This window comes from Chrysochloris asiatica, unplaced genomic scaffold (genome assembly GCF_000296735.1).
Source record: "Chrysochloris asiatica unplaced genomic scaffold, ChrAsi1.0 scaffold00302, whole genome shotgun sequence".
In the NCBI taxonomy this organism is placed as follows: Eukaryota; Metazoa; Chordata; class Mammalia; order Afrosoricida; family Chrysochloridae; genus Chrysochloris; species Chrysochloris asiatica.
The window spans coordinates 2,856,909-2,868,840 of NW_006408820.1; the positions used below are offsets into that span (position 1 = coordinate 2,856,909).

At 46.3% G+C, this 11,932-nt stretch overlaps 1 protein-coding gene across 2 annotated transcripts; it reads right to left on the reverse strand.

Moving 5' to 3' along the window:
- Positions 1 to 344: 344 nt before the first annotated feature.
- Positions 345 to 8,514, reverse strand: TRIM45 (tripartite motif containing 45). 2 transcript variants are annotated; one of them, XM_006874807.1, is made up of 6 exons: positions 8,024 to 8,514; positions 5,783 to 6,461; positions 4,353 to 4,483; positions 3,658 to 3,772; positions 1,320 to 1,446; positions 345 to 493 (listed from the first exon to the last, which is right to left on the reverse strand). In XM_006874807.1, exons 1-6 carry the CDS (start codon positions 8,512 to 8,514, stop codon positions 345 to 347), a joined length of 1,692 nt encoding a protein of 563 aa, XP_006874869.1. The 2 variants fall into 2 exon arrangements, with proteins under 2 accessions (XP_006874869.1, XP_006874868.1); XM_006874806.1 differs by having other exon boundaries at positions 4,353 to 4,482; positions 5,728 to 6,461.
- Between the last annotated feature and the right edge of the window lie 3,418 nt (positions 8,515 to 11,932).

Sequence of the window (11,932 nt, forward strand, 5' to 3'; positions counted from 1 at the left end):
TGTAGTTCAGAGAAAAATAAGTTAGCAGAAAGGAAGGAACTAAAGAACTCCCATGATTTCCAAGGTTCAGTGTTATAGATGTCTGTGTCCCCGTACAAAATAAAGAGCAGCGTCCGTAGTATACAAAGATGCCTACCCACCTTTAAGACAAATGCAGTAGTGGTCGGTCTCTTGTGCTGAAACATCCACGTGTATGTACAGTGACTCACAAAAAAAGCACATGATCACTAATGTAAGATAAGGCACTCTGTTTTTAATTCAATCCGTTTCTTTAGAATTAATCAAGGTCTGGAGTCTTCTGGGAAGCTGACAACGAGCTGGCTGACCTCGTATCTGAAAAATGGTCAGAGTGCCACAGTCCTGAGAAGACTCCTTGGCGCACTCTGTCCACCTGCCCATGTGCATTCAGACTTCTCGGTAAGTTTCCCACAGCATGACCAGTGAGGACGGCCGGGGTGGCCTTTATGTCCGTGGCCACAGCCTAGGTACCCACCTGCATGGCACAAAGAGGAGAGGGAAGAAGCCACCATTAGAGTGGAGTCTTGCAGTTACTGTGGAAATCATATCTGCTGGCAACATGCCGATTCCGGGCAGTGAAAATAGCTGAGACAAATCTGGTGAGGGATCGAGCAGTCTGACTGCTATCTACTTAGGACTCAAGACTGATCTACACAAATCAGCTAATGTTAGTGGAAGCTCTAAGAATAATTAAAAATTGGCCAATGAAAAAAAGATGAACTAGTTTGAATCATTTATAATGATTCTAATTGTAAAATGATCAAAATAAAAAAGAAGGGTAGGCTGTTGGCCTGGTAACCAGAGAGAAGGTAGATCCTAACGCACTTACAAGAAATGGTACAAAAGCCTATTTTATGGCCTAGCATGAAGGATACAATCGAAATTTATTTTTTAATCTCTTATCTGATATGACTCCACCCTTTACCCTGAAAAACAGCACCAGATCTGGTTCAGTTAGCTTAATTATCCACTCTGTCATGCCAGCCTCATTTGGAATTTCTTGAAGGTTTTAAAAGGAAGAGGATGGGTTTCCATTTTCACACTGCTCAGGTGGCCAGATGGAAATTCAAAATCCCGGAGCAGTACAGGGCTCATAGGATTGGTGAGCTTTCCATTTTCAGAAAAAAGAAGCTTTAAATGATACTTTGAGAACAGTATTTGATTTATATACACAGATTCCATTTCCTAGAAATGTTCATACGTCCTAAGCCCAGTGGCTGTGTGGAGTCACAGTGGAGAGGCTGTCAGTGGAGTCTGAGTGCAGGGGGACAGGCCCGGAGTGCGTGACTTGCCCTCCTTACCTGGCATGGTGCCTCCACAGGCACAGCGAGCTGTTTTCTGACCTCCACTGGAGCAGAAGGTACAGCAGTGAAACACTCCCTGGTGTGGGCGGGTCTTCCTCCGCACCGTCACAGTGAATGGTGAGCCCTTTGGTTTCAAGAGCAAAGAACATCATCTTATGAGTCACAATGGATACGCTGAGCATCACCGTGTGCTAAACAGAGTGCAGATCACAGGTTGTGTTCTTGGGGATTCAAGGGCAGCACTAGTGATACAGAAACTGAGGGACCCCACTAACCCTGTGCTCCACTGGGTGCGGGGGCAGATACAAAAGCAGAGAAATAAGGAATCTTGCCTTTCTAGCATGCTTTTTACCACAGATGCTAAGTCTCAATATAGGTATTGATCTTTCCCGTGTGACTGAACCATCTGCCCACTGCTGGAGTCACACAGGGCAGCTCCACTGCCAATGACACCTGAATGAGTTCTGGAAAACGGGGACAAAAGTGTTTACCCAATGGAGCCTGTCTCATTCTAGCCTTGCATGGAGTGGAAGCATGCCGATCACCTGATGCACTGCTGTTATGTCCTGTTCAGTGTATTCTGATTCATAGCAACCCAACAGGACACAGAACTTTCTCATAGGGTTTCCAAGACTGTATTCTTTACACAAATGGCTGGTAAGTGGCTATGCGAGTGATCTCAATTTGTGTTTGTATGTGATTGACAGCTATCTCTGAGGGTCTCCTCAATTCCTGAGGAATCTCAGAAGTAATTAGTCTAGTGCCACAACCACTACACTAGAACATCTAGTTTCTCAGCCACATGCCTCCTCTCTTCCCATACCAAGCCAGCCCTTTCCTGACATCTCCATCCTGACACAGTCTACCCACTGATTCTGGATCTGTGTGGACATGGAAGGAGGAACTGTATGTGGCTAGTAATTTTCAGATTAGTAATTCCTGCCCATTCCTTCAAGACTACCTTCTCTCTCCACTCTCTCCACTATGGTAAGACATTGCCATGAGCTTATCTGTCCCCATGTGAGAACTACTTTCCCAGAGAAAGCAACAAGTAGAGTCTGGCAGCTCAGAAGTCTTCTAAACCTTAAGTTTTCCTTCCTTGAAAGAGTTTTCAGTCCATTTAAGAACAGGTTGGAGTTCAAAGAATTGGGTTCAAATTCCAATCTTTGACGTGTGGCACGTTTAATTTCTTGAGTCTAATTGATAACATGGAGTCCTGGTGTGGGTCTGTGGGTTAATGCACTGGACTGCAAAGTCAGTTGGAACTGCAAGGTCGGAGGTTCAAGCTCACCAGCTGCTCGTTAGAAACCCTATACAGGGTTGTTATGAATCAGAACTGACTTGACGGCACTTAACAACAACAATTGATAAAATGCAGCTGATGACCCCCATGCGGTAGAGTGCTTATATAAAAAACAAACTGAAATGATGTATGCAAACTCACCTAGTATGTTCCTGGCATATTTAATTAGGTGAGCAATAAGGGGTGGCTGCAACGTTGATTTGGGCCGTTAAAGCCAGCAGTTCCAACTCACCAGTTGCTCCTTGGAAACCCTGTACAGGGTCACTATGAGTCTGATCCTGACTCGATGGCACTTAGCAACAACAACAACAACAAGTGGTGGCTGGATATGAATCTTTGTTGTGTACAGATCACAAGCCTGGCATATCATGATGCTGTCTGGGATTTCCTGTCCCTGAAGGTGCTGATTTCTGGTTGAAGGAAACTTCTGACTACTGTAATGTCAGCACAGAAATTCTGTTGAACATGTATTACCCAAGTTTTAAAAACGCTTAATCTCTAAGCCAGAAAGTGTTTATACTTGCTCAGTGGAGGCGGTATAGTAGCCATGGTATTGTGTAGGCATATATGTAAAACAGAGTAGGGAATCTCAAGGGCAGATGGTTAGGCAGATAACTGGCCAGCTGAAAGGAAGGAACAAAACCCTCAATTGTGTTTCACATTCGGTCAGTCTGAACAAAGCTGGGAAATCCTGAGCCAGATCATATTTCTTCATAGTGTACTTGTCTTGATTGAGGTAGACTGCCCCCTGTGATCAAGGCATCTTCCCAAAATTAAGAATTCTGGCAACTGCTGAGAGAGCCATAAAATACAAGCAAGCATCTTCTAGTAAGACTAAGGGTAGCAAATGTGGGCCACTCCTAGGGTGAAGAGAAATAAGAAAGAAGCGATTCCCTTTTAGTCGCTCCTTACAGCTGATCCTATGAAAATTGTCCACACATCCTGTGATGAAAGAATCTGGGCAGGGGTAGGTGGAAGGAAGAGCAGTGCAGAAAAAGGACTCAGAGAAGCATGGGCACAGGTCTTACTCACCTGCACATGTTGCTCTTTGACGCACACCCACACAGAATAGATCCCAGGTTCCTTGGGGGTATAGGAGACAGAATATGTCCCATCCTTGTTATCTTGGACAATCGTCCTGACTGAACTGGATGGAAATAAGAATTAAAACAGCATTCACTCTTACAAGCCTGCTTCACAGGTGCCTATATTTTAGATTATAAACTCTACATCTTTCCATAAATGTTTCCTAAGCAATATATCACCTGCCTCTGAAGTTACCTTTAGCTGGATAGGTAGGCAATGTAAATTCTAATCTAATCGGATATTCAGATGCAGTCCCTGAAATATACTGTGTTCTCTACAAGGGGCTTCTGTTACATCCCAGGTTTTGTCTTTCCTCCTTCCTACTCCAATTCCAGAGAAATATAAATATGATCCCAGTACCATCTACTAGCAAAGTGGGATTACATTTGACAAGGGCACTATTCAGTCTACACATTTTAGTCTATTTAAAGTCTGGAATTGAGACAATCTGAGGGGCAGATATTTTTGAGAAGGGAATTGAATACAGGTATAAAACCTACTGATCCAATTGGTTATGCCATATTTTTTAAAAGCATCACTGGGAGATAAGATGTAACCACTGCAGATACATCTTCAATATTAACAATCTTTCAGTTTCATCACTGCTTACTAACCATGACATCTCATTGTACAATACAAACCAATCTTTCTTATCTTTAGGGACCACAGCAACTTGAATGTTGTCTCCTCCCCTGCCCATGCTCTCTCCTGCTGCATCCTTACAGAGCAAGGTGAAAGAGGTTGTCTGTTTCTCCCTGGCTCTGTGGAGATCTGCAAAAGATAAGCATCCAATATCCACCTAAAGGCAAGCTGCTGTGCCTCCAGCTTAAAATCTAACACTCTTTCTTTTCAGAACATTTAATGTGCACTTCGTGTTCACTGTAACTGTGTCCCACCCCCACCTCCATCTCTTCTTCCCCTTCTGTCTTCCAGAATGGACCTCTTGGGAGTCCATGCTAGAGAGCCTGGTTATCTTTCAGCCAGTAGCTGCTCTTGGGCCACATGGGATCCTGACCTTAATTTACTACAGCCCTAAAAGAAGCTTTGGAAATACTCAGGATTGACCTAATTATTCAGAGAAGAAAGCCTCTAGATCCCAGGAGAGAGACTGGTAACCTCAAAGTTACCTTCTCTAAGTGCTAGATCCTGCTGGATGAGGCAGGGGGTACAACTGACAAGCCTGGACTCTTTTTGTTGTGAGATCTTCTACAACTAGGAAGCTCATGCCAACCTTGGGGGGTATCTAATAACTACAGCTCACTAGACCAGCATTCAGATGAAACAGGTTGCCTTCGCCTGGGGTTCAGGAACCACTAGGAGGTCCATTGAGAGACTTCTGAAGAGACTAAGAATCTTTTCAAATAGTATTCCCAAGTTAGTGTGCATTTCATGGGATGAGATTGTGCTTAAATGGATCTATGACCTCCTGACAGTTTAGAACTCTGGATGACTCTAGGATACAATCCTCCTGTCCGATGGATCTCTGAAATGCTTGAGCTTCCTTTAGGAGAAGAAAATGTTGTAGTCTGAAGAGATCATTTATCCCCCTATAGGATGAAATTCTGCCGTATCCCTTTTCCTAAATGGCCATGGCCTAACTTGTTTATATTCGGAATGTGAATCTAGCACTCTGGGGTCTGCTATGCTCCTCTCTGAGCAGGCCGGATGTTGTCCTGCTCTACTTCAGTGCTGGAATCTCCTATAGGTACCCTCTCTGTTGTCCTCTAGTAGAAATAAAGCAGGACCCTTGAGTTCCTTGGTTGATATTACTTTTCTCAACTGGAGAAGGATCAGGCCTCACCCCAGTATTGGAATGTCAGCTGTACCCCTTCAACTACTGATAAGAACAAATTAGAAAGGCGAGAAGGGGGATGTCACTGTCTTTTAGATCAATATGTCTCACTCTGATCTAAAGGGGGAGGCCTGCTGAGCTGAATAAAGGCCCAGAGCCACCAATCTTTAAATACCATGTCCTGATCACCACCCTCTCAGGGCTGAAAGGAAATGCCTTCCTACCTTCTCCTTGAAGGACACACTTGGCTGGATCAACCTCTTTGGTATTAATGGCCCCAAAAACTTGATAGCCACGGCACCGGCCTGCTTTCTCCTGAGGAGAGAAGCATATCCTATCGTTTACTCCAGGACGGGCACTATATTCAACCTTGTTCAGCTTTGTGAGCCGTTCTACTACCACCCCTTTGGTGACGAGGATCTCCAAGTCTGAGCCGCTCGTCAGCAAGTGCTCGGTGAACTCCACTCCGGTCCGCATGTCAGCCAGCAGCTGCTCCAGCTGTGCCTTCTGCAGCTGCAACGAGTTTTCCTTCTGGACCCGAATGTCATCCAGCTGCTTCAGCAGCTTGTCCCGATGCTCCTCAATGGCCTTGATGTAGCCCTCAGAGAAGGTTCGGACATCGGCTGCCACAGCCTCCACTCGCCCCTGGAGGGCACTGTTCAGCTCTTTGATCTGAGCCAGGGCATCCTCCAAGGCCTCCACGTGGGGCTGAGTGCCTTTGAGGAGCTCCCGCATGGAGTCTCCATGCTTGTGGATAACATTGCTGGTGAAGTCATAGGGGTGCTCCCTGTGCTCTCCCACCACACAGTCCCGGCATACGGGCCGGTCACAGAGCTCACAGAATAGCCTCAGCTCCTCTGAAGGGTGAGCAGGACACAAGATGGGCTTCCCAATTTGGCTGTAGCCTTTCAAGTCTTTGAGGTCCACCATGGTATGGTAAGTAGTTTTCTTCTGTCGCCTAGGGGCAAACAGAGTCAGGGATAGGGAATTAGGGACTAACTCTAGTGGGAAAACAGTTTGGCAAAGGGGTTTTAAGAGCAAGGAATTTGAAGCCAAACTTCATGATCTCTTATTCTGGGTTCTTGGGGTTGTATGGAATAGTATCGTGTAGAGTAGGGCTTGAGGCATGACTTTGCAAATAGCTGCAATGCCAAGGCTACATGCCGGGACTTTCCCAAAGAGTTAATATGGCAACTTTCAGCAAGTGCCAAAGCCTGCTCTTACAGCAAGCCACAGGTGTGTGCACGGTGGAAACCCAGCACCAAGAGACAGAAACTCTGCCAGCTGACACCACAGTATGACCCAGGGAATTAAAATGCAGCTGGCTTTGAAAGAAAGCCTCATCAAGTCTTCATCTAGGCTTTGGTAAGGCATTTCCTTTAATCAGTGCCTACATTTCCCAAAGCAACAGGCTAGCATTTCTCAACAAGCATAATGAGAAAGTGAGATCAGTGATCGGTAGAATCAAAGCTCTCCTTTAATCCCCAGCTCCTGTAAAGATTTAGAGTCTCAGAAACCCCTATATAGGGTCACTATGAGTCAGAATTGACTCGCTAGAAGGGGTTTAGTTTGGGTTTGAGTAGTCCTCAAGAGATTCCGGGAAATCCCAAGGAAATCACGGTTGTTGCTCAGCGTTCCACCGTCAGCACTGTATGTTGGCACTAACGAGCATACCTGTTTTGGTTGTAGAGAAAGTGGGGTCAGCTGTTTCGCTGGCAGCAAGTCAGCCATAGGGACTATAGCCTAATTACAAGTTAAAAATGGAAAAGACAGACTAAAAACTACAAACTTATTCTGTTGGTGGAGCCAGAAAACAGAACTTCAAAATTATTTAAGGCTAATCCTAAAACTTTGGCCATTTTATGATTTGATAGGGTAGTGAAAAGGAACAGAAAACGATCCATATGACAGGCTGTTCACCTAATGTCCTAAAATAGATAACCAACACCCCAATCAGCACTTGCCAGTCCATCTCACCAAGCTTCAGGGTAACTCTAGGGCCAAGCCAATCAGACCTGTCCTGGGAAGGCAGATTGGATTAGTAGAAAGAGTGCAGAACACAGTCAGGAGACCTGGATTTAAAATTCATTTCTGTTGTATACTTATTCATCAGCTATGGGATCTTGGCAAATCAGCTATCATTGCTGAACTTCAGTTTCCTCAAGTAATAAATGGAAATGAAACCAGTGCCCGCTTTGTTGAGTTGCAAGATTCAAATGCCATTGAGGGCAGGGGCTAGGCTATTTTCTATACCTCCAGCATGTAGTACAGTTATTCATTATACTGAGGTTGAAGGAGATCCTCAAAGTGCTTTGTAGGGCTATGCAAACCTTGATTGCTGTGATTAAGACAGACATTATGTCTTTGGCTTCATGGATTAACCACTATTTTAGAGTACTGACCACCTTCTATTGCTTTTTTATTTTGAGTGCTATTAAGAAATCTTTCTTTCCACTGCGCATCAAGAGTTCAGTGTCTTGACACCTCTCTGTACTGTCCTCTGGGGTATCCCATCTTTACCTATGAGCCTGGCAGCAGAAGTGGCAGAGATTGGCTTTGCAGGTCTGACACCTCTTCTCCACCTCCCTGTGGCTGCACAGGTCACACACCAGGCCCTGGCCTTCCCCACGCAGACTCTCCAGCATTACATCATTCATGGCAAGGTGGTCTACCGTCAAAGCCTTCACGCCGCCCACGGGCAGGTCCACCTGAGCATCACATACTGGACAGAGGATGCCGATCTGCGGCCGAGGATTGCATGGCTTGAGTTCCTGGAATATTGACCCCTCAGAGCTTGTGTCAGAGTCTCCCCCTCGGATATCTACTACTGAGAAGGGTTCCAGCTGCTCTAGACACGTGGTACAAACCGTGTGCAAACAAGGCAAGAGCCTGGGGGCTTTGAAAAGCCCCATGCACAAAGGGCAGTGAGTCTTGCCTGAGTTGCCAAAAGCAGTTCCACTGGGGAGTTTGCTCACGAAGCCCAGCAGCGGCTGCTCCTTGTTTTCTGACATATTTCCCACGTTTGTACCCAGTATCAGAAAAGACCTTGGCCAGTTCTATAAAGCAGTGTGTGATTAAGTCCACCCAAAGAGAAAGTTTCCAAAACTTGAACAGAGACCGCGGGAAACCCCTGGTGAGCAAATGGCAGGGCAATAGGAAAGAGAGGGATTTCTCAAAGGAATCACGTACAGATCTCAAAAGGGTCCCTTTCTTTCCGTGGCATCCCATACCAGACACGCCCACGACCTCCTCTGCCCCCCAAGATCTCCTCCCCTGAAGTGCTTCCAGGACTAGGTCGGGAACTATCCTTGCTGGCAAGTGCTTGACCCCTGCAACTCCCTCACCCTGCACTGGTACCCCTCCCACCCCCGTCCCACTGGCCGCTCGTCCGACACGCGACAAGAGCCCCTGTGCCACCCCCGCCCCGCGCGCGGTGAGGTAGGGGGGCCTCCCTCTCCTTCCCTCATCGGGCCCTCTCCGGAGGGCGCGCGGCGTGCCAGGGCACTGAGAGCCCTCCCTCGCCGGTTCCTCCGCTGCCACAGCCAGCCAGTGTCACAACACTAAGTGCACGAAGGTTCTGGCCCCTCCTCGCACCAATCCCCTCCCGAGTCTACTCAGGCGAGTCCAATCACCGTCTGAGAGGAGAGTCCGTCGCCGCTCCAGGCCCCGCCTCCCGCCGGAGTGACACCAAGTGAAGCCAATAAGTTGTGGAGGTTCCACATCTTCGCTAGTCCCCTCCCGCAGAGGGGCGAGACCAAGCGAAAGGCTGGAGGCGGGGGCGGTTGCGGGGCTCAGAGCCCGGGAGGCGGCAAGGAGCTAGCCTGGGAGTCAGCGGCATAGTATAACCAGCGTCACCATTTTACGGGGTTTGACCAGCTCTTTATCTCTGTGGCGACCAGAAAGACCACAGGATCACTTTAAAAGCCACGCTAATAAAGCCACAGGGAAGGACTGCTTTCCACTCTAGGATTGGTCCTCGGAACCCAGAATTGGGCTCTTCATTGGTGGATGATGCTGTCTATTGGCCCGGAAGGGCTTGGCGCAGAGCTTGCTGGGAATTGTAGGGCTACAGTGATTTCCCCGTTCCCGAGGAACTGAGCATCAGTTGGTTCTCCCGGGCCCCCCAAGCTGAGTTTAAGTTAGGAATTCCTCTGGTCCAGCGTGTCCGTTGCAGTAACTCCGACGCCTCGCCATTTTCCAGGAAGAAGGGCACCTCAGACGCTGTTTCTGGGGATTACTTACGGAGAACGGTTGAGGCTAGGTATAGAATTGGGGACTTGATTCCGCCAGCACCGGGGAGCTCAACTCTCGATTCCCTGAGGCTTGAGAAGCCATTATTTCACCCACGGAGGATGATGGGGGCGGTGTGTGTGTGTGTGTGTGTGTGTGTGTGTATGACCAAAGGGGTCATCCATAATTCGACAGGTGTGTAAACAAGCGGAGGAAGTCTGTCCCGCTGTTTTTATCAATCAAGGAGGACTTACTCTTTGCCCTTGACTGGTCACAATGAGACTGTAGAGGATAGCAATGAGAAAGCAACCCTTTGTGGGCTCACAAACTAGTTGGAAAGAGCATACCTGGCATTTCATGGTTTCTTGGTTTCCTTACCTGAAATGTCCTTACCAGGAGTCTACTAATTTGGCTCTATGGAAACTTTGCTATACGTGGGATTCCAAGACTCCAAAAATGGTACCTCCCTATCTCCTTACTTTCTTTACCTGGTCTTATCTGCATAAGCGCCCTGATGACGCAGTGGGTTAAGCATTGGGCAGCTAACAGCACTGTTGGGAATTCAAACCCTTCCGTGGAAACTCTACGGAGCAAAGAGTTCTACTTTGTCCTCTAGGGTCACTAGGAGTTGGAATCTAATCCAGGGCGGTAGGGATGGATTTTAAGCTTCTCTGGTATGTCAAAAATATTACGTTTATTTATTTTTTTTTTGTGACCCATCCCTACTTGATTTTGTGTCAATAACCAGCTGTTCTATTGATGCCTTGTTCATTCCATGCCATGATGAGTATTGTTGTTGTGAAGTGCCGTCAAGTAGTTTCCTATCCATAGCGACCCTATATTGGGTTTCCGAGGAGCAGCTGGTGAGCTTGAACCGCCAACCTTGCAGTTCAAATGGCTTCGCAGTCTGGCGAATTAGCCCACAGCGCCACACCAGGACGCCAAGAATGCCGACTGTTGTTATTAAGTACCGTGGAGTCAGTTCTAACTCATAGTGACCCTGTACAGCGTTTCTGAGGCTGTAAATCTTTACGGGAGCAGAAAGCCTCATCTTTCTTCCGTGGAACAGCTGGTAGTTTTGAACTGCCGACCTTGAAGTTAGCAGCCCGATTAGTAACAACTACGCTACCAGATGCCGATAGAAGGCTTAAAATAGCCCTTACCTCATTTTCTTCAGAGTCTTGTCCTTGTCCCTACTTAGTTTGATTCAGAATCTGCTTTCTCCACTCCCTTGTGCTGGAAAAAGTCTCAAGACCTGTATAGACTTGGGTTTGCTATATGTACTTGATCTGTACATCACCTCCAATGGCAAAGCACTTTGGAAATGCTTTTGTTTCATCTCTTATTCATGCTCTATCACATTTCTGATGATAGGTGTTCCAAGCTTCTCTTGTTTAAGCAATGCTTTGTCTTATTTAATTTTTAACAACTGTGGGAAGTAAACCTTATCCTTTTTTAGAGGTGAGGAAACTGAGTCTCCAAGAATTCCCATGGTCCATCCATCTGGGACTTGTGATGGCTTATTTACCCCTCACTTCTTCTCTTTCTTTTACCATCTTTTTAAGCATTCAGCATGCAATTTTCCTTGAATGAGAAAAACAATGCAATCTGGAAATCTCCTGCCCTGTCTACTTAAAGTTTGATTCTTCACCCATCTTCACCTATCTTCTCCTGACTGCCTTTCTCCTCTTCCAAGGTTAATCTTTCAAGACCTTTGCTCTTTATTGTAATCCCTCCTGCTTCTTCAATACCTTGTTCCGCCTACATTTTCAATTCGTATGTCACTAGCATCTTATTTCTGCTAAGAGTTATGGCCAAATCCTGAAAGAAGAAACAAAGCCTTAACCCAGCTCCCCTTCAACTTACTGATCTTTGTGACTCTCACCACTACTATTTCAGAAGGATAGTCTTATTCTCTGCTTTTGTTGCCTACCCTCTCTTCCTTCCTATCCCTACCCATTTATTCCTCCTCCATACCAACTCACTTCTGACTTGTCTTTCTTATTGATTTTTTTTTTTTTTTTTAAAGATCACAAGGGAGCATGTCACTGGCTTTATCTCAATACATGATCTCCTCATCTTTAATAGCTACTTCCTCTTTAACTTCTAAAATCACTTTTCTGGCTTTCTAATTTGTTGGGTTGCTTCTCACACTCTTATTCCTCACTTGTTTCCTTTCTTCTATTTTCTTTTTTTTTT